General features: G+C 38.0%; 2 protein-coding genes across 6 annotated transcripts in view; both read right to left on the bottom strand.

Annotated features, from left to right (window-relative positions):
* Positions 1–284: 284 nt before the first annotated feature.
* Positions 285–8,396, bottom strand: tnfrsf1b (tumor necrosis factor receptor superfamily, member 1B). Of its 3 annotated transcripts, none has more exons than XM_077529738.1 (10): positions 7,941–8,396; positions 7,449–7,539; positions 6,012–6,120; positions 4,812–4,937; positions 4,586–4,744; positions 3,407–3,500; positions 3,091–3,335; positions 2,734–2,826; positions 1,089–1,147; positions 285–1,009 (listed from the first exon to the last, which is right to left on the bottom strand). In XM_077529738.1, the coding sequence occupies exons 2-10, from the start codon at positions 7,500–7,502 to the stop codon at positions 614–616; spliced, it is 1,335 nt and encodes a 444-aa protein (XP_077385864.1). In that variant the 5' UTR covers positions 7,503–7,539; positions 7,941–8,396; the 3' UTR covers positions 285–613. The 3 variants fall into 3 exon arrangements, with proteins under 3 accessions (XP_077385864.1, XP_077385866.1, XP_077385865.1); XM_077529740.1 differs by having other exon boundaries at positions 3,103–3,335; XM_077529739.1 differs by having other exon boundaries at positions 6,012–6,117.
* A 1,653-nt stretch (positions 8,397–10,049) lies between these two features.
* The window catches only part of miip (migration and invasion inhibitory protein), a 24,372-nt gene continuing 11,752 nt past the window's right edge, over positions 10,050–22,669 (bottom strand). For 2 of the 3 annotated variants that reach the window (XM_077529508.1, XM_077529506.1), the window contains 8 exons: positions 12,263–12,420; positions 11,971–12,073; positions 11,366–11,477; positions 11,205–11,281; positions 11,001–11,127; positions 10,829–10,925; positions 10,671–10,763; positions 10,050–10,596 (listed from right to left, as the gene is read on the bottom strand). In XM_077529508.1, the coding sequence (XP_077385634.1) occupies positions 10,567–10,596; positions 10,671–10,763; positions 10,829–10,925; positions 11,001–11,127; positions 11,205–11,281; positions 11,366–11,477; positions 11,971–12,073; positions 12,263–12,418 (795 nt within the window). In that variant the 5' untranslated portion in view covers positions 12,419–12,420 and the 3' untranslated portion in view covers positions 10,050–10,566. Of the gene's footprint in view, positions 10,597–10,670; positions 10,764–10,828; positions 10,926–11,000; positions 11,128–11,204; positions 11,282–11,365; positions 11,478–11,970; positions 12,074–12,262; positions 12,421–13,233; positions 13,419–22,669 lie in introns of those variants that run through there. The other variant, XM_077529507.1, reaches the window with a different exon arrangement.

Raw genomic sequence — 22,669 nt, 5'->3', positions numbered from 1 at the left:
GAAAACGCGTCTGTGAGCAAGCCATTCTGTACTTTGCACCCAACTGTGATAGGATATTTGCGTTTGGTGACGTCATGTTGCAATGGAATCATTTGTGGGCAAAAAGTGAACACTTCTAACACTTAACTGTTTGCTTGGTGAAGTTGAAGTTGTTTAGTGGTGATGTGTCAGTTCCTCACAAAAAAAATGGTTTCACTTTTTACTGTCTTGAGATGCAGAGGGAGAGCCGACCTGAAAATAAGCTGATTTCACCGTGGCAGGAAATATGCTGTAAAAATGTCTAATTCTTGATCCTTGGGATTTTTATTTATTATTTATTTATTTATTGTAACTTGACATATTCACCAAAATAAGACAAAGTGATGTAAAAATGCCCATTCACAGTGCTGTAGATTGAACATTATGAAAAAAGACTTCAGGTATCCGTTTAATACAATAAATCCATCCAAGTAGTAGTTCATTTATACCGTATATATGCAAAGAGAAGTGTAGTCTCTTTAGTCTGCCCTTTACGGACCTTGATCACAAGATGGGAAAAAAAAAAATCCATTTACTTGTAGACCCAATTATGGGTGTGATCAAATCCCATGACCTTAGGAGATGTTTATGCATTTTATTCTGCACTCTCCTGCTCAGGAAACTCTTTTCCCGCTTCCTGTTTTGGGATACTGAAGGACTCTTCCTCCTGTCCAAGGCAGAGCTCCGAATCTCTTGGTGGTGAGGCTGAGCCTCCGTCTCCTATATTGACCGTGATATTGACGTTGACGTGCGGGCCGACGCTCGTGGGGCTGACGCTGCACGAATGTACGCTGGACCCTGATGGTGAATGCTGAGGGTGGCCAAGGGCTAGGGTGGACAGCAGGGCTCCAATGGACTCCTGGCTGCTGTGCGAAGAGCCAGTGCCGTCGCCGCCGCAGTGGCTGGAATCGCAACTGACCTCCGTACTCTGAAGCAGGCGTCGTTGCTCACCTGGCGAGTTGGCCGCAAAGGAAGTGCGCAGAGTTTTGACCTGTAGCAGGGGGGAGGGAATCAGCATCTGAATGCTTTAGGGGTGCTACAAAATAAGCCACGAGATGATGATGACTCACTTCATCGCCACTCTCAAGGTTTCCAATCGCGGTGTCTTTGGGACGCAAGTTCGCAGTGCCTGACAGGGACAGCAGATCATTTGTAAAATAAGGAAAGGTGTGAAAGTTTTGCCAGTGTAACACGTATATTAACAAAAATGTATGTATGTAAACTTATTCTCTGGCTAAAGAAGCGCTGAATGCAGAAACTGCAACTAGATGGCTAACCACTTTTTATAAACTGTTTTTTTATTATCACTTTTTAGTTCTTTAAAAACAGATTTTTAATACAATATATTTTTTAATCATTTACTGTAAGTGTGTTTCTACTGTAATTTTATTCCTTTGATAGATGCAAATTGTTTTCCATTTTTTTCACGTTTATTTTTATTTATTTTTAAATTCTTTGTTTTCATTGTTTTATCATTTCCCAAATTTTTAATGATTTTAAGTCCTTTAAAAATTGTTTTTTAATTATTATTATTTTATTTTTTTTAAAGGTATTTTCAGAGTTTTTTTGGTTTTTTTCCAGCGGTTCTCAAAAGTTTTCATGGTTCTCAAAATATTCCCACAAAGTGCCACCTCAATATATAATTGGCTCTCGAAGCACTAGCAAATTGGCTGACATTAAAATGCAGTAAATCAAAGTGTTCATAGAAAGGCAGTTTTTATTCATACACAGTATATTTAATATAATTGTACACCATTTAAAAAATATGCAGTTAAAAAAATACACTGTGCTTAAATATAGGATGATAAAAGATGTTAAATATTATACTAGTAATTAAATAAAAACTACCTTATTAAATGTTTGTATTTAATCTCTAACAATTTGTTTGCAATGTGTTTTAATTTTCTTTAATTTAGTTTTTATAATTTAGTGGTTCTCAAAAGTTTTTCCACAAGTTTTACCACCTCAAAATATACTTGGCTATTGTATTTAAAAGTTTAACTGAACTGTATTTAAAGGGATACTTGACTTATTTAGTCCATTATAGCAATAAAAAAAGTTCATATTTTGTCTATAATTAATTTGATACTTTCATTATTTTTCACGTACAAATAGTACGTTTAAAAACACATTTTGCAACTTGCTGTCGACTGAAAATGACATCACAAGGGCTCAGGTAACCAATCACAGCTCACTTGTTTTCTAGGTTTGGTCATGTGACATTCACAAGCTGAGCTGTGATTGGTTACCTGAGCCCTTGTGATGTCATTTTCAGTCGACAGCAAGTTGCTAAATGTGTTTTTAAAGGTACTAATTGTACATGAAAAATAATGACAATATCCAATTTATTATAGGCAAAATATTAATGTTTGACTGCTAAAAATGGCTAAATAAGTAAAGTATCCCTTTAAACGGCCATTTAAAAATAAAAATAAAATTAAGTTAATTGCATTGGCCATATCACAGTTTTCAACAGCAGCACAGCACAACTTTCCCTATGTGACAATAAATTCCCATTCTGCATTCGATCATTACATGTTCTTAAAAATAAAAAATAAAAAAAAGCTGCCGTTCCACACTTCAGTATTGTATAATACTCAAGCCAGAAGCTTGTATCAATAATGTGGTAATTGATTGCTATTACAACTTTTCCTCTTTGTCATCAATAGTACCCTTCATAAGAAAACACAAGCAAGGCAAAGAAAAAGCACATACCTTTGGTCCAGGTGGTCTTATAAAGGACCAGCAGAACGATGGCGATGATGATGAAGAACATGACTGTCGCGACAATACTGGCAACGGCTACAACTGAGGTCAACAGAAACAGGATGATTACAAGGGGACAAGCGGAAAATTGGCCAGGTGACGATTCAGAACCCCGTTCAGCCTGCAACACTACCAAAGCCAAATGGTAAGCAGAGCTGCATTGAGTTTTGTTGGATGCACAGATTAGCGTTAGCTAAACTGCTAAACCTTGGTGTACATATGTATTATTTGATCAATTGCATTGTGATTTAAATTTTTTTTTTAAAAAGGCCCCTTCAAATGACATTTTCACAGTTTAGGGCTCACGTGGTTGCGCACCCAGGTCGCCGTCAGATCCCGGGCTTTTTGTCAACGATGACGATGATGACGAGCCCTCCAAAACAGCCGGTTGAAGGAAAGAGTCCACAGTCCCTCCGGAGACCACGCCGGTTGGGCTCGTCGTCGGAGTCTCGTTGCCATGACCGCTTGTCTGCGCGAGTGGCAGTGGGCCAATCTTGCAAAGCGTATCTGCCGTCGAAGTGCCTTCTCTTAACACGGGCCTCCCGTGACAGCTACGCACAAAACAAGTCTGATAAGCAAGCTGCGAAACAGTCACACACAGCCAAGGGGCCACTTCGCTCACTTTGTATGAGGCCGACAAGGCTGCGTTGCGGAGGACGTGTTGGAGAACGTCCCGTTAGGGCACCGTTTGCACTTGACGTTTGAGTCAGCCGTTCCTGGAAAGCAAAACACAACATCCAATCTGCAAGGTTCGCTGGCGTGGAATTGCATCATCCTACGGACACGTTTCCAATATTTACATATTATTTTTCATATCTTCAAATTTGTTAATTCACGATAATTTTTAAAAACATTTTTTTTTCATTGCATTTTTTCAAGCATTTTAGACAAACTGGTAAAGATAATAAATATACAGTAATTTGGATGATACTATTTAAACATCTCAGGAATTAAATAATAATAATAATAATAATAATTGTATTTTGGTTTTTGGTGCTCTCTTTCACAAGATGCCACAAGATGAAGATGCCAAAGATTCCTCAAGATACCACCAAAAATTGTCTAGACAGAAAAGTAGTACAGTAAAGGAAGTAAAAAAATGAAGAAAAAAGAGAAGTAGTAGGAAAAGGAAGTATGATCAAGTGATACATCTCAATATAGAGCAGTGATTCCCAATATTTTTTGTCACCCCCCCCCCACACACACACACACACACACACAAAACACCAGCCCAAGAAGAAGAAAATATTACATTCAGGGCCGGGTCACTTTTAACTCATTTGCTCCCAAAGACGTATTAATACGTTCTATTTTAAATATTACCAGTGGACCAAAGACATATTTATACATTTTATGTTGTTGTTGTTTTTCTGCTAGAGCATACAGAAGGCTTTGATGCAGCCCCTGAACTGAAGATAACGGTTGAAGCAATGGTAGCTATTACAAAAACGGCCAGCAGAGCACAGGAGATCAACCAGGGCCATGTTGCAACAAGCTGTTTTCCCCACAGTTTTAAACAAATTTGTGAATAATGATGAAACTGAGCTATATTGTAATGCTAATTGCTGCAAAACGGAAATAGATAGATAAAAATATACTTTTTTCCCCTGATGAATCAAATCAAAATCAGTCAAAATCCATGAAAACAGCAGGAAGCGAAGGGGGTTTGCATCAGTGAAAATGTCTGGGAGTAAATGAGTTAACTGTTAACCCATGGCTAGCTCGATCATATTTTTAATAAGCTTCCTGTATGAAATGATGTTTTTTGTAATGCATAAGAAAATGGTGAGAATTGTGACACCTGGCACGGCGACTCCATAACCAGCTTTGCAGGACGTGTGGTGTTGACAGGCACTGCAGTGCTGCTCATCAGATTCCATGATGCAGTACATGCCGGGTCGACACGCACACTTGGACATGGCAGTGGGGGAGCAGGCGTTGGCAAACTGCAGGCCTTTGTCTTGTACGCAGAAAAACAGGATAAAATACTCGATAAGGAAGTAAACAACTACGTTGTAGCTACTCACGTGCTTTGCATTTGGCGCAAGGGAAGCAGTTTGGCGCGTAGTTCCAGCTCTCCATGTACTGCTCGCTTTCACATGGCTCACAAACGCTCTCTGAAGTTCTGTTGCACTCGTGCATCAGCCGCCGTCCTGCAAATGAAAAGACCAAAATTCACTGCGTTTTATTGTGTTTTTGACTATTGATTAGTATTATGATTTGGCTGCCAATGTAACAGTCAAAAACATCTTTTCAATCAAGTTCTGATAAAAGTGTTGCTAATGTGACTTCTTCCACCAATTACCAAAGAAAAATACAATAGTGAAAACTATTTGGTAAAAAATTATAACGAGATACAGTACTTTTATACAGTAGATATAGAAAAATACGTCCAATCCCCCCCCCCCCCCCCCCCATATTGAATACTTAAAGGAGGGGTCTTCCGTTTTCACACGTATGTATACCCATGAACGCCCTCTCAATCTACACCTCTGGGCTTCTGTTAATGTGTGGTGGTGATTTTTTCCTAAGCCCCCACCCCAGCCTGTATTTTGCCATTTTGTGTTTGTTTTGTCAACAGCGGAACGTTTCTCTGGACAGACAGTGTCCGTGCGTGCTGTCATGTTGCGGCGGGAGTGACATCATGCAGCCAACAAATTCGCCCGGCCCCGTATATTTGTAAATTTACAGGGCGGCACAGTGGGTGAGTGGTTAGCACGTCCGCCTCCCAGTTCTGAGGATTTGAGTCCAGGCTCCGGCCTTCCTGGGTGGAGTTTGCATGTTCTCCCCGTGCCCGCGTGGGTCTTCTCCGGGTACTCCGGTCTCCTCCCACATTCCAAAGACATGCATGGCAGGTTAATTGGGTGCTCCGCAATTGTGCTTGTGAGTGTGGATGGTTGTTCGTCTCTGTGTGCCCTGCGATTGGTTGGCAACCAGTCCAGGGTGTCCCCTGCCCAAAGCCAGCTGAGATAGGCTCCAGCACCCCCCGTGACCCTTGTGAGGAATAAGCGGTCAAGAAAATGAATGGATGGATGGATGTATATTTACAAGTGTGTGAAATCAGACTTACTAAGAAAAAAATTGTAATCTGAATTTTGATAAAAATCAACCCGCTATACAAGATCATTGCAGAAAAAAACTTTTATCATCTCGTAGCTTGTCATATTGCTTTACAATTTGTTTTCACGTGTGTGTTCGTTACCTGAGGAACACATTCCAAAACTTACCAGGGGGACACTTTTTGCAGCATAGGCCCAAAGCCTCCAACAAGTATTCTTGAGCCGGGTTGTTGCACTTTTTACCCGACTCTGCACGGTAGGGCAGCGACAAAACCTGCTAAAAAAGGACAAAACTGTAACTTAGCTGTAGAGAGCAGATTTCCACCAAGGCTGGACAATTTGGTCATTAACTCATTGACTCCCACCAAAAGAAAGATTAAAGTCTCTTCTTTCATCAGGAAAAAAAAGTATGTTTCTGTTTCCATTTTGCAGCAATTAGCATTAGAAGAGAGCTAAGTTTAATCAGTTTTCACAAATCTTTTTAAAATTGTAAGTAATTGAGCTTTTTTTCTACATGGCCCTGGTTGCTCTCCTTTGCTCTTCTGCCACCTGCTGGCCGTTTGTGTAATAACTACCATTTCTGCAACCGTTCTTTGCAGTTGAGAGGCTGCATTAAAGCCTTCTGTATGCTCTAGCATAAAAAAACCAACAACAACAAAAAAATGTATAAATACGTCTTTGGGACACTTACAACATATAAAAAAAAAAAAAAACATATTTACACGTTATTGGGAGCAAATGAGTTTTTAAAATACAAATAAAGTACCAAGAAATATTTTGTTTTTGCTCTTGCAAGGGTAATCAATACAACACATGAATGGCACAATTTAAACCGTGGGGCAAATGGGGAGAAGAATCTTTTTCAGAATATGTCAAAGTCCTCCTTTCGTGCTAGCGTAGTATTTGAGCATATGCACTTATACTTTTTACTTATAGCATAATTTACAGAGCCAACTATTTTTTTAAATATAAAAGCAATTAAAAAATCAATATGGCATGTGTACTTAAAAAAAAATAAAAATACTAGAATTCCCCAAAGAGGGTACTCTTTAAGTGCAGTTGAGAAGGTACGCCTGCCCTCAAATAAACTCATTCTTCCATCATGCTTTGATGTAAAACTAACAAATGACAAGGGAGGGGCTTGAAACAGGAGCACACCATCTTCCACAGAGGCGGCCTTTGTTCTCCACCTGAGGAGGCAGAGCGACTGTTTTATCTCCACCATCTCAGGAAAAATGCTTGTGACCATATTTGCTAACTTGCACCACAACAAATTAACACTGAAACACATTTAGTTCACAAGACAATATGCTGACCGCAGCAAAGAAATGATCGCGTGACAGGAAACGGAGGAAGCAACCGAGAAGACCTCGACTTAAGGAGTGCATTTTTTTTTCTCCATATTTAAAAGATAAGCAAGTGTATTCATAACTTTAAAGTGGACCCGTGCAGCATTAAAGAAATCCAAAAACATCTTCATGATTAATTTAACTTGAAAGGCAAAAAATACCTCATTTAACAAATCCAAAAAGTTAAGCAAAGTCTATGTACACAAATGCTCCAAATAAGCTTGCAAAGACAGACATCCAAATAAACACAACGAACCTTGAAAGTGTGCACGACCAGCAGCATCACCATCAGCAAGAGTACGTCCTTCATCGTGACCCGTCAGAAGACTGAAGATGACAAAGCGGTGCTAAAAAAAACAAAAAAACATCAGCGAGTTCCTTGAAGCGATTGACTGGAGGAAGGAAATAAGGCTGCTTCTCGCAAGCACCCAGTCTCGTGTGTGATTACCCCACAACCCACACACCCGAGTTGAGCAGATGGTAAAAATGAAACACGTTTACAATACAGTGTCAAGTTTTAGTAGCTTCAATCGTGCTCGTTGGTTTTTAAATCACATTTTGTCTATTTTGTCTAGTCGATTATAATATTTTAGTTTAAGACAATTGTAGTTAACAAAAACTGTCAACATTTTCATTCTAGTTTTAGTCGAGACACTATCATTAAAATGTCCATAGATTTTAGCACAGTCTTTAGTCAACTATATTTTCATCACAGAAAAAAAATAAATAAATAAAAAAAATCACATACCTGAACTCTCCCTACAAAGGTGCATGCTCCAGAAGAGATCTCCTGTGGGAAAATTTAGACCAAAAGGCTCAAAAGAACTCAAAGTGGCTGAGAAGTCTGAATGGCCTCCACGTACCTGTATGCACCCCCTACAAAGTCCATGTATTCTCCCGAGATCTCCTCCTACACCAGGAAAATGAGATCACAGTCTGAAGAGAACTCAACGTGGCTCGGAGGTGTCTATGGTCTCCAGGAACAGTACCTGTATACACTCCCTACAAAGTCTAGGTATGCTCCTAATGAGACCACTGATGATAACTCGGTGTCGGGGTGTGCCAGCAGCATTCAGCGATTGACTTGTTCGGTGCACCATGAAGATGATGTTGAATTCATTTTCAATTTGTTGGAAAGTAGGACTGTTTTTTGTTTGATTTCTAGAGTTTTGCCATGAAAGTAATCACTTCCTCGTTTATTTTATTTTTTTAGAAAAACATGTTAACATTACTGGGCAGCTGACTGGTTAGCACGTCCGCCTCCCAGTACTGAGGACTCGAGTTCGAGTCCAGGCTCCGGCCTTCCTGGCTGGAGTTTGCATGTTCTCCCCGTGCCTGCGTGGGTTTTCTCCGGGTACTCCGGCCTCCTCCCACGTTCCAAAGACATGCATGGCAGGTTAATTGGGTGCTCCGAATTGTCTCTAGGTGTGCTTGTGAGTGTGGATGGTTGTTTGTCTCTGTGTGCCCTGCGATTGGCTGGCAACCAGTTCAGGGTGTACACCGCCTACTGCCCAAAGCCAGCTGAGATAGGCTCCAGCACCCACGCGACTTTTGTGAGGAATAAACTGTCAAGAAAATGGATGGATGTTAACATTAGTCACTTGAACCTTTTAAATCAAAATGGCAATTTCTGCAAATAGCAACTGGTGTAATGGGGAGTAAATCCACTTGATCTTCCTCTTCATATTTTAATAAGGTCATTTACAGTTACCATTTGATTTGTGGTTCAATTAAATGAGCAGTTAAAAAAAAAAAATCTCTCCAGCTGATGCGCCTCCCTTAAAGTCATCTTGCCGAATGCGAAAACCGCAAAACCACTATCATGAAGAACTAACAGCACATTTTACAGTGAAGATCCCGATCAAAACGAGCCAATATTGTCTCCTTATACAGACTAATCACATTATCACAATACAAAGGATGGTTTGCTCCAGTTACATATTTGCTGTGCTATGAAGATTGGAAAATAAAAAATAAAAAATTCCCCTCCTACACTTTTAAGTAATTTTTTGCTGACAATACATTCTTACAACTTTGTCACACATACACACACACAAAATGCATGTTCCTTTATCTGTAGACTGTCGACAAAGACTTCCTTCATTTTTTACCTCACAAAAGACAAAAACAGCATCCTGGCAACAGTTTCAAAATGACGCGACTTGCTATTGTGAAATGTGCAAAGAAACGCAAGGTGTAAAAATAGTTTGCTTTTTTTTTTTTTTTTTAAGTCTTCCGTTCCACAGTGGCGTAACCAGCGGCGTGCATAGACGTTTTATTTTATTTTATGGATACGGTTACCAAGCTGTCGACGCGACGTCAGCTCCCAGCGTAGCTCTTTGCATGGATTTGCATATTCTAACCAATCAATGATCTCCATTTGACATACTGCATTTCAATTCAAATTATGTCTAAAATGCACAATGACTTACTTCTTCACAATTATAAACCCTGTATTTTACTTAGCTGCTTCATTGCTTAAAGCATGAAGTTTAATGCGAGCCTGTTATAAAATGGGCGGAAAGTCTGTCAGCCCGTCAATGATGGCGGCGCGCCAATGCATGTCAAATGATGAATTGATGATTACGATGCCGTTGAACTTCAGATATTGACGGACTGTCGATGACGGAAGATGGTACTGACTGTTGACTGCCGAATGACGGATGCTCAAAATTCATTGACTCACCCACCTCTGCTTTTACTTGAGTAATTATTTGAATGAGTACTTTTATCAGTCATTTTTTACGCAAGTAATTGTACTGAATTATGTCCAGCTGTTACCTCTGTGCTATAGCTAATCCATGTCCGACTTGCTGTTACGACCAGCTCAGCTAGGGGAAGGGAAGTAACACAAAGGTACAGTTTGTAACACTACAATTGCGTGCCGTTTTTATATAAACTTTACTGTGCACAAAAATGATCAGCATGTTTATTTGACATCACTTGATATGCATGAATACATAGCATTTATAATTTCTTCTAAAATCAACTTTTGAGGCAGCACGGTGCGTCAGATGAGAGGTTGTGTTCAAAACATGGCTCGGGCCCTCCAGTGTGGAGCTTACATATTTTTTCTGTGCTTGAATTCCTCCCACATTCCAAATGCATGCTAGGTTCATTGAAGACTCAAAAATGTCCGCAAATATGGTTTTGTGTATGAATGGTTGTTTGTCTACATGTGCCCCACTATTGGCAGCTCACTCACGAGTCGACCCAAATAAAAATATATATTAAAAAAAAAAAAAAAAAATACATTTGAGGGTTGGTCAGCTGTTACTTGAAGATGCAGTTCGTTTTTTGAGCGACAAGTGCTGGAAATGGTGACGGGCCAACAGAATAAGAACTCCCGCACTATATTTTTTTATAATAATATTTTAACAATATTGGAAGCTGGACACTTGATCCTGGAAGAAAAAAAAAAAAAGATTATCTTTACATTGCACAGATGTACCACTTCTTGAATTGTATCGGGCCTCACCTCTGGTTGCTTATCCAGGTGACTTCGCAGGTCAAGGTTGCTGGGCGGGCGTAAGTAACTCCGAACAATGTTGGACCAGCCCAAGAGGCAATGCTGCAAATAACAGCAGGCGCGAAACATGAAGCAGCTAATCGTGTTAAATAATACGTGTTACTTACAGAGGGTAACCCCAAACTGTCGGCCGGATCGAAACTGCTGCGGCGATGTGGTTTGTAGTCGTAAGGTGGTAGCAGTGTGGCTCGAGGGATGCTGACCCTGAATAATTGACCACACATTCCAAGCTAGTTTATAAAATCTACCATATGCAACCGCCCTTTCCACTGTTGTTACCTGACGAGAGCTGGTTTGTCTTTTGTGTGGGGGTGTGAGGATTTTGGCTTTCGGCACACGGGACAACATTCATCAGGGGGAACAGGGACGGCGAACAGTCTACTATTCAGCCTATACAAATAGGTGCCTGGATAAACAGTAGCATGGATTAGCATTATTAGCACCCTGGACACATCAGTCGTCATAGCAGCAAAAAGATCTTACACTGATGTTCTATGTCGCCAATCCGGCTATCGGTGTCTGCAAACATTGACAGGACCGACTGCTTATGTGGGGAAAATCTATGAGGAGAACCGTGTGACGATCAGTTCCAGGTGAGGATCATGACAACACCACAAACAGCGGCTGTGGTGTAAGAAACTCACTTTGGTTGGGGCTGGTGCAAGCACTCGCTTTCATTTTGCACTCGAAAATCTTGCAGTTCTTTGTAGAACTCATCCGAACGGTTTTGCAGGGACTTTTCCACATCAAGGACACCTGAACAGCAACAAACCAAAGTATTAGCAGGTCCTTCAAAAGTCTTAACATTCAATTTTCCAAAATGGACGTCTTATTTATCCTGAAAGGAGACAAAAACTTTCTCCTTCAATGCCCAGTATGCTCCCATTTTGTGCATACCCTGGTTTAGCCACCTGGGGGCAGTATCAAACAGACAAACATACACTGTACTGACTGTACTGGAGAATCAGCTCTCGGTAGAGCTGTTATATTAGTCGTTTAGAACCATTATGCTGTCTACAAGTGTGGCTGCATTTGTGTTCAGATAACCGTTTTCTTAAAGGGTAACAACACCGCCACATAGATATGAAGTGCTGCGCTCATGTGTGAAAATGCATGGTTTCTTTCTCTATGGGAGTTTGCTTTTGTCTTTGCTCATGCAAGTAGGATTAAGAGACCTGGGAACATGCACAACAGTCTTTCTTTAAACCTGACAACTATGCGTAATACTAAAGCCAACAAAGATGAGTACCTGCTATCCAGTCATATCCAAGTAACGGCCGCAGACTATGGCTGCTGTCTGATGACGGTTCAACCGTGTGTTCAACGTTCTGAAATGTGACTCGAGCACCCTTCTGTTGTTAAAAAAAATAAATAAATATATATATAAAATGTAAGCATTTTAAACGTTTTTTAGTGACTGAAGTAGGAACTCAATCCATCACCACCGTCAGCGAGCATCTATGAACGATATTGTTTATGATTTTTGAGGGAAAACAACCCATTTGGTATACTTCTTTAATGACATCACATGCTTTGCTCACCCGCTCTTTGTTGTGACGCGCAAGGCATGACTTAACAGCCGAAGGCCCACTATCATCGTTGTCATCATCTCTCAGTGGTGATATTTCTGATGATGGTTCAGGAGCCAAAGATGGTGACGAGATGGAACCTTGACTGCCCGTTTGTCGATCACACATATCTGAGAGGGATATTACAGATTATTAGTATTTTAAATTCAGAGCATAACAGACGGGCTAATGTGAGCGGTCTCTAACCGGATGTTTTAATTGTATTCAGACTTTTAATTACTTTATATTACCCAGTGCACAGTAGGAGTTTGGCTTGATTTTGTGTTTCAGGAAATGTAATAAAATAAAAATACAACTCGCTATAATGTATTGAGAAATGTATTTTAATTTATATCCATACAAAATGGTCTGAGCAATGATGTCATTTTCAGTCGACAGCAAGTGGCAAAATGGCCGGGTGGGGGCACAAGCACATACAACCTTATTGTAAAGATTTTCACCTTTTTTTTTTGTTTTTTGGGGGGGGGGGGGGGGGGGGGGTTTACACTTGAAACTATTGATATATTGAGGTTCACGTTTACATGCATATTTTGAATATAAGGAGAATTCTTCAAAAGGAAATTTTTCTGTAAGGAAAAACACTTTTTATGTATTTTTATTTCTGCGGAAGTTGTTGGGGTACAAACCATTTCAATGCTTGTTTGGTGCCAGGAGAAATTAAGCAAATCCCAGACGGAAAAAAAAAGAAGAAAAAAAAAAAAAAGTGCAAAACTCGTTTAGAATTCAAAATGACATTTGACATGAACACTATGATGAGTTTTCTATGTCGTATCGCACAGCCTTAAAAATATTTTTCCTTTCCTACAAAAGAAAACAAACAAATGCAAATGAAAACTTTACCATAGCTCCATGTTGTAGGGTGTACATTTCCACAGACTTACAACTCCTTTTCACCACTTCAAAATGCACTTTTAACCACTTACCTTAACTGCTTTCCTTATTTTCACAGGACTGGTCGATTAATGTAAATTACGTTATTAAAACAAACGTCGTTTCACTCTAATGATATCACATTTTTGTACAATACGACATCCAAATCGCGTAATTTTCTTCCGTGTTTAGAAGTGACGCCATTCTTTTTCTTTTTTTTTACGCCGTTCAAACCACCGCCCCGTCACCATCGCCATAGCAACGCGAAAACCCAGCCATTTGATTGGCTAATAGTGTGTCTACCCATCATCCTTTGCTGTGCCTTAAAGCGGCAGACGCGCGTTTAATCGAAACTTTCTAAACAGCAGAGGGCACTCCAGGCCATCGCTTTTTGTTTTTAAACAAGGAAATTACAATACATGATAAACAGTAAAAATAACATTAAAAACAAACAAACAAACAAACAAACTATTTTTCCTTTGCTAACTTCTAGAATAGAGTGTTTTTATGGATTACCATGTTTAATATATTTTTATATTGCTGGGTGCCTGAACCCGATGAATTTGCTCAATGAAAAGATTAATAAAAAATAACTGGTTGTCACTGAAAGTGATTTTAGCGACACATTCCTTTGGGACATAAATCAAGTTACTCCTCAACGGAATACACTTGCTTTGCTTCTATGCTATGAAACAGTACAGTATTTACTTCATTTAGAGGATTAATTTTAATCTTTAATTTAGTCTATTGTTGGAGGAGTTTGAAGTAGAAAAGAAAATCGATCATTCACGCCTCTTCATGTTTTTGATTTATTATTATTATTATTATATTTATTTATTTTATTTTTTTAAGAGTGACTTCCAACTGTTTCATATTGGGTAACTTATTGAAAATCAGTTGAGAATTTGTCAATAACTGATGCCTTATGTTCAGTGAACTGCAAAGTGTTTCACGGGGTCATGACCTGCACTAGATATTCGAGTTTGAAATTGCCCTTTGGCATACTGAGAGGTCAGAATCTACTCCCTCCGACACAACAATAATAGGCATATTGATGGTTTCATTAACTATGACCTAATAGTTGCGGTATATAGGTATGGTAACTAGTCTCCATTAAAGGCCCAAATATGAAATATGCGCCCACCACTGTGTGTCTGTATAGTTTGTCATCATGTTGAGGCAAACCCTCAAGTGATAATAGCACAGTGAAGTTCTCATCATCGAACAACATGTTGCACTTCAAAACAAGTCTTGTAAAAGTGAGGTAGAACATATCCATCACGGCTTCACCTACATTATAGCCGTCCATCCGTGGCCGTGCTAATAATGAACTGTGCTGCAGGTGCTGCAGGGTCACGGCCATATAACGATACGCCCCGATAGCCGCTCCTCCGCCTTCCCCGCCGAGTCACTGATGCGGAGCGGCTTGGCCCAGATGCCCACTCAGTATTCCGGTCACGGCTGGCCAAGCAGGCCCAGTCCCGTTTTGATTAGTTGGCCACACCGCCGCCCGGTTGCACCCCATTATGAGTCGACGGGGCCAGTCGCCAGGTTGTATATTCCACACTGCCTGTCCAATTAAACCCCCCGCTGGGGGGCTACCAACAATTACAGCCTGCCACCGTCGCTCATTAGGCGCGGACACACAACAACAACATAAATTTAGGAAAAACACTCATTTCTACCAAACAAGCAAAGAGTTCGGTTTCAGTATTTAAAAAAATTAATAAAATAAAATAAATCATCATATTTTAATATTGTATAGCACATTATAAGAAGAAAAAGTTGCTTATAGTGAAATTAAACTCACCCTGTAAGGAGGCAGTTCTAAAATGACCAAATTTTCTCTTGAAATGACAACTTTTTTTCTCGTAGATTATTCTCATATTTTCACATACTAAAAAACAAGACTTTATTTTGTTTAATTACAATTTTATTCTCATACCATGACAACCTTTTGCCTTGTACCTCAACATTTTTCCTCATAGAAGTCTGACTTTTTCCTCCTTCAAAATATTCCTTGTCACTCATTAGATTCTTGTAAAAGTTTTTTTTTTTTTTTGGTAGTAGTATTGGACCTTCGGCCTCCCAAAAAAACTGACTTAATTTTGTTAATAATATTCTGATTTTATTCACATAAAATTTCCTTTGCAATACGTTCTCTCTCTAGTTACTTTTCTCATATTGTAGAATAGTGACTTTTCTTCTAAAAAAAATATTCAATTAGTAACCTCCTGAGTACCAGCAATTCAAATTTGTCCTTTGCAGTGGACATTTTGAAACCTGAATATCTCCCACCCAGTGCATACGGTTGAATTAACTAGCTTTCCAATGATACCAAATGTGTAGGGGTGGGGCATTGCTACCTTTGATTACATCATAAAAGAAAATGGCTTCCCTCAGCGCAAGCATTTTTTAGGGAAGAGGAAAAGTAAGTGTATAACACTTTTTATTGAACAAATTTAGGCTTTAAATGTTAGCATGTGTTCTATAAGACTCTTAAGAACACATTAAAGTACTCTTCGAATTATTTTAACTGTATTTGAGCCTAGCATTTAAGTTTAAAAAAAAAAGTCCTCTGTAGTGGACACATCATAGCTTAAAAATAAAACTTTTTTTTTCTTCAAAAATTTCTTTTGCAGTATTCCAGTTACTTCACAAGGATTGGGGAATATAAAAATAAACATGATTGGACAATGTTTTTGTTTGTTTGTTTTTTTCCTGATAGTCAGGAGGATATTACAATTTTATTCTCATAAAATTTGGGCTTTTTCCTTGTGAAATTTCAACTTTATTTTCACGATAACACTTTTGTCTGTAAAAAAAAATAATCTTATATTCATTTTATTTTTCATTTTTAGTCTGTTAATATGATTTTGTTTTCATAAAATGACCACCTTTAATTACACATTTCTTTTTCTCATAAAATTTCAAACTTTTCTTTTTATTACACTAAAAAACTCAGATTTGTGTCTCTTTTTTTGTGTCTTTTTTTCATTTTATTTTATTTTTGCTGTTTTGCATTGTGGAAATAAAGAAAAAAATACTGGAGTTAATCCTTTAGAACTTTACTCATGAAATGAAACCGCATTTCGAAAAATAATTGATGGAAATCACCACGCATGATAGGAGCCGTCCTGAAAGTCTTGGTGCAAGCATCTACACACATTCATATTCTAGGTGTATTGTAAGATGAGGCGACAACAGAGCATGTAAGGCCATCTTAATAATCTGATGGAGGACGAGGAGGAGGGCGAGAAGGGAAGGTTGGAGGGGCAGGTGTTTGGTGAGCGAAAGTTTCCAGTGCGATAACGAAAGGCAAACGGATCGATTGTGTGCGCCACCCCCCTGCCTTGGCGGTGTGCGGATGCCATTAAGATGAAGGAGATTAGTGCTGCCACAATGTGAGGAGACGTTGGAGAGCGGAATGAATAATATTGGGGTCTCAAGCTACATTTATTTTGGTATTATTGTATTTCTTTTTACAGCATGAAATTACACTCTTGGGCGTTCACTACACCACCTGACAAAACTATAGATGGCTGAATATTTTTGTTTTGTTTGTTTGTTTGTTTTTTCAAGATTTTAATCAATTTGTAAGCACTACCTATTACCCAGTAGCTGTTGCTAAAACTACTTTGGCCCCAACAAAATCAAAATTCTTGAAATAACAGCTAACATGCTAACCGTTAGCATGCTAACATCTAACATACAGCAAGATAAGTACCGAAAGCATCAAGGAAGAGAAATAAGAGTTTTACAAAACACCCTCCAAACATGTCGGATTTTGAATGAAATTAGAAGTGATGCTAACATGTAACATAGCAAGATAACCAACGGAAAAGGCTAAGGATTTTTCAGGTAGCAAAGTAATGAGAATTGATATATTAAAATGCTAAGAGTTGATATGCTAACTATAGCAAGAAAGCAACCAGAGAACAGATGGCTAATTCAGATTTAAAAAAAAAAAAAATGTATAAAATGCTAACGCTAACAATTGGCATGCTTACATATAGCAAGATAGCAGTCTAAGGAGAAACTAAAGATTTAACATGATACACTAAAGTCAGGCCATATTTCAAATGAAACCTGACACAATGCTAACATGCTAAGAGATGTATGCTAAGTACCATGGCCTTCATTCAGGTTGCATTCCAAATAGTTTGTGAGCAAGATGGAATGTGATTAATCTGATTGATAGGGATTTTTTCATCATGCTTTGTAGCATCATGCTACAGCAGATTGATAGGATTTTACATCAGGGCCCAATTTTTGTACTTCAAATAAACACTGAAACTGATATTAACACATGAAAAAGAGGACTTAATTCAGTCAGATTTCAAATAATTATTGATCAACTGCTAACATGCTACAAATTTGCATGCTAACATTCAGCAAGATAGCAGCCAAGTGTCCAAAGCAATATCATGACTTGTGTTGCTATCGCTATAGAAGCGTTGCGATTCAAATTGTGATTATGCGCGCTCACGCATTTTCCCACTGTGTGGTCATCCATGTTTGCGGCACTGTTTTGGCTCCTGATTGATGGAGGGCGGAAGGAGGGCGCTTGCTCCGTAGTCCATCAGTGGCGTGACCTCATTTAAGCTTTATATGCCACTACGGGCCTGCTTAATAGACCAACTCTGTGAGGCCGATTAAAAAGAGTGCGGTAAATCAGCAGAGGAGCAAGTAAACTGTTAATGACGCCCTTCACTTGGCCCCATCAACACTTTTGCTATTTATCCACTCTGGCCAACAAAAAATGTCGGAATGTGTTACTTTAGGGCTGTAACTGTCAAATATTTATAGACTAGATTATTTAATCGATTATTCCACAAAAGAATTAGGGGGGAAAAAATTGCATTAATGTTGACTACAGATGACTGTTTATTTATTGTTGTTGTTTATTTGGTTTTGTTTCATGACAAAATAAAACCAAATAATTTATTTCTTGTAATATTTATTGTCTCTCTTAAAAATATTAATTTTATAATAAATAGTATTTTTCATTTCATTATTTCACATATTACATTTTTCTAATAAATATTACATTCGTATTATTTCTTTTAATATTCTGTCTTCATCTCATAGTACTTCAAGAAAATCATGACTTAATTTGACAATTATTGCAATGCTTTTGGCACATTCCGACTTTGTTTTCCTCGTAAATATTTTAACTTTTTTAAAGTCTCATAACATTCCATCTTTTTTTCCTTGCAACATTGCAACTTCTCATATTTGACCGTTTTTCACTTATTGACATTGTTGCTGCTTTGTCATACTTACTGATTGCTTTGCTTTGGAGAATGATGCAGAATAAATAGTTAGCCTACAAAACTAACAAAGAAATAATCCATAATCGCATGAAATGATTTCACATCCAATCTCAGTAGTAGCTGGCCCAGCTTAACATTTGCAAAGACATCAACAACATCCTAATTAAAAAGCTTTTAGCGTTTCTGTCCATAAACATGATTAGTGGTGTGAGATATTGTGACAACAACCAATTGGAACGAGCGACACGTGAGCGGATGATGCTGCAAAGAAAACAGCCGAAAGAAGAAGAGCAGCTGGAGAAGAGTAAAAGAAAATAGAAAAGTTTTTTTTTATTTTTTATTTTTTAACAGTGAGAAAGCGAGAGAGACTCTTTGAAAGCACTCACATTGAGTAGAAACGCATTAGTCGGCAAGAAGAAAGCAGCTTTTGATGACTTTTCTCCCCCCTTAAAGTAATTTGTGATGACATGGTTACATGAGGCCTTATTTTAAAAGGACAATGTAGTTAAAAATGAAAGCGCAGAAGTTATGTTATCAGAAAATCATCTGAGAACTCGAGTGTGCTAACTAACGTTTTGTCATTTTTGAGTTAAGTGGCAAAATGGAGAGAAAAGGCTTATCTTTCAGACAAAATCAATTTTTAATTCCAATTTGGGCATATACAGGGTGAATCTTTTTGCAGCCAGTAAATTTCCTGACTCATCATTGCAACAACCAACTTGGCCAGCTCACGTCTCGAAAATAGCAGCCCTAATGACACAAGGCTTCATAATTTTTTCCTACTCATTGAAATTAATGAAAATACCATTAGCCATTACAATAAAAAAAAAATGTAACAGGTTTTAGATGAGAAAAATTGAACTCTTTCATACCATATATGGATAACTTTTTTTTTGTTTGGAAATATTGTTCTTGTAATATTAAAAAATAATAGTTCATATTAAAATAAAAATAAAAATGTATTCTCATATTATGAGTTTCTCATGAGTATTTTAAAGTTAGATTTTATTCTCATATTAAAAGATATTTCAACTATTTCAAGAAAGAAAAAAAAAGAAAGAAATCAAAAACGATTCAACAAAGAAAAAAGTATATTCTCAGAATTATGATGAATTAGAAAAACCTACTTTACTTAAGTTTCATGATACAAAAAATATTGGAAAAATATATTTATTTATTTGTTTTTTTGTAATACTAAAATGTTCCTGTGGCAAATCTGACTTTATTTTCTGCATATATTACAACTTTTTTCTACTAAATTAACCAAATTTGATTCTTGTATACTGTATTGTGACTTCTTTTTCTAGAAGAACTGAATTAATGAATGAATAGTTTATTATTATCACATTTTATTCCAGTAATATATAATTTTTTTATTCTACAACTATAATGCTATTCTTCAAATATATTACATCATTTTTTTCTGGATCCAAATATGACTTTATCCTTGTAATATTTTGACTTTATTTGCTTGAAATATATTTTTCTCGTAATATAACAATTTGATGGCAGCCATTCATCTTACTTTAAGAGTTATATGAAATTGAAAATATTCAAAAGTGCCTTCACAGTATATTTCCAGACCGTACATTAAACATTGTTAATATATTGCCTCTCAGTAATCGCAGGGGGGGGAAACAGTTCATGTAATTGGCCATTTGACCTCATATAAATCCCATATAAATGATATACGCATATATTATTCATGATTGAAAGTCAAACAAAGGACTGAACACGATGAATATTTGAGGTGAAGCTTCCCCTCTGCTCAATGAAATCCATTCATCAAATATTAAATCTGTTGCAAAGCTCCACCGCTGAGCTGTAGGCCATCACTCATCAAGCTTACAGCGTCCACGTCTCAACAAGCCATACAACGAACGCTGCATCGTAACATACGATATCAACCCCGGGAAGGTCGTTTCTCATCTGCTCTTATCTGAGCAAGCACTTACTCTTGATGATCAGCTAATTAGAGCGTTTAATCAGGTCTCATCATGCCAGTCTGCGGGGAAGATGAAATGGTGACGGGCCAAATTTGCCACACATCTGTCAGTATGATGATGAAGTTGCACAACCACTGCAAGCCGCCACCACCACAATGAGCGCTCAAAAAGTGAAAATCTTTATACAGGAAGAGGAGCTGGTAAAAGTCTTGTGATGTTGGTTATTGATTTATTTTCAGTGTCAGCAAATTTTGCCGCACCGTTGTTCGTTAGGGTCACCCTTTCCTCATTATATCAAGCCGAACCAAACTAGTCGTCAGTCTGTCAGCCTCTCATTATTTTAACCGTGTTTCCGTTATCACTAAATTACAGTTCATCACAAGTTTTGGACGGCAAATAGCAAAACAATTTAAAAAAAAAGTCATACAGTCATGTTAAAAGTAATACTGCTTTATATTTGTTTGTTCTTTTTGAAGCATTCCCACCTATTGTGATTTTTATTCTCCACACTTTTTTGCCACGTAACAACTCCCACATCATACTTCCAATTTACACTGTTCAAAATTCAACTAGCTGCAAAAATTGACGTTTCCCGGGGTATATATATCGTCTGATTCCACATTACTTAGAGTACACGCACAATTTAACATTAAAGATCAACTTTTCCCCATTCATTTTCAATGGGACAGTTATTTACAGTATCACTTTTCACGCCCACTTCCATATATATAACTTATCATTACCAAGTGTCTGATACTGCTCGGTGGCACAGTTGGTAAAGTGCATTGATAGAATTTCATAATTTATCTCTCAATTGACTTGATAAGCATTCCACATGCATTCAAATCTGAGCATTCAGCATTCCCACGCAATTTCTCCAGAAATTGCACTTAGTCTAGTTTTGTACAGTATTTGACATATAATGATTAACACTAATTTTGAAATGATATATTTTTAAATAACAATTGTGCCTAAAAAAAAAAAAATACTATTTACATCAGAGAAATATAGGACTTTTTCCCCATTAATTTTGATATATATGTAGCTTGAAATTATGGGAGCATTTTAGCTTTTTAGCATTTATTTTCCACAGATGGGACTTTGTTGTTATAATATCTGTCTGCATGAGTTGCTGCTCATTAGCGTCCAATCCAGCCCATTAAGGAGCGCATTACCGCATTTCTACCACTAGAGCCAGGAGTGCTCTCGCTCTCTTCTACCTTTAAAGCCGTCAGAGCGGATTTGTCATTTTTTGTCTTGTTTTGACCAATTCTTGGGTCTCTTTACCGATGAAATGCATCAGAATATACACGAGGTCGACGTGGGCCTTGTTGCAATTTTTTTCGAGCATTCATGGCTGACGCAGTTTCTCGGGAGCTATGAAATAAATAACGTGATTGACGACGGCGAGGGATAGAATTGAATCAGTGAGCTCCAGTGTTGAAGGTAAATATACCTGCAGATGTGACACAGTTGTTTGCTGACTTTTTAACAAAATAAATGTTGAAGGTCAATAGTAATAATAAACTTAGGTTTGTGTGAACGCTACTGGTGTAAGCTCTCAAATGTTTTGGGAATTATGTGAATATCTGCTTCAGGAGCTGAGATATCAATTATTTAGTAGGCATTGACAATATTGTTGAATTTCCAGGAAAACTTCAGGTTTTTGGGGGTGATTCTAAAGTCACCCTTAAGTTTTAGAGGCATGTTTTGGCTGTCACTTTAGGCCTTAATGGGTTAATGTGTTTTTAGCGATGCAAAATAGATGCTAATTAGCGTTAGCATTTAGCTAGCGTCTTAAAAAGCTAAGCTTTGTTATTATGAATAGACATGTAATTCTCTTTGCTTTGTTTTGTTTGAAGTTTTGAACAAGTATTATCTTGGTTAAACGACAGTTGGTATGGTAATTACTGTCTTTAAAAAAAAGAAAGAAATACACACTTGTTTGTATGTTTTTGAAAACGCACGTACAACTACATTGACATATAACACTTGCTAAGAATTATAAGAAAATCTCAACTATTCAAATACCGATAAACATCGAACACCACCCCCTAACAAAATAATGAAAAAGACCTCTATTTACACATCACATACTGTCGTCCCAGCATTCCTCTTATCAGTAACACACCTTCTTCCCTCCCTCTCCCTCTCTCTCTTTCTCTCCCGCCTCCCTCGTCCCCCCCCACCCCCGAGTGGCGCACGGGCTCACAAGTGGATCTCCCCCTCGAGCAAACCGCAGCACGGACTCATTTCTCCACGCACCA

Source organism: Festucalex cinctus, chromosome 8, assembly GCF_051991245.1.
Source record: "Festucalex cinctus isolate MCC-2025b chromosome 8, RoL_Fcin_1.0, whole genome shotgun sequence".
Lineage (NCBI taxonomy): Eukaryota > Metazoa > Chordata > Actinopteri > Syngnathiformes > Syngnathidae > Festucalex > Festucalex cinctus.
Note: the sequence above shows the minus strand (reverse complement) of the source record. Positions and strands in the feature narration are given on the sequence as shown.

Coding starts and splice junctions, on each gene's coding strand:
- tnfrsf1b (XM_077529738.1), bottom strand. CDS start 7,502: ATGAAGGACGTACTCTTGCTGATGGTGATGCTGCTGGTCGTGCACACT. Junction 4,938..6,011: donor CTGCAAAAAGTGTCCCCCTG/GTAAGTTTTGGA, acceptor TTTCATTTGCAG/GACGGCGGCTGATGCACGAG. Junction 3,336..3,406: donor CCTTGTCGGCCTCATACAAA/GTGAGCGAAGTG, acceptor TTTTGTGCGTAG/CTGTCACGGGAGGCCCGTGT.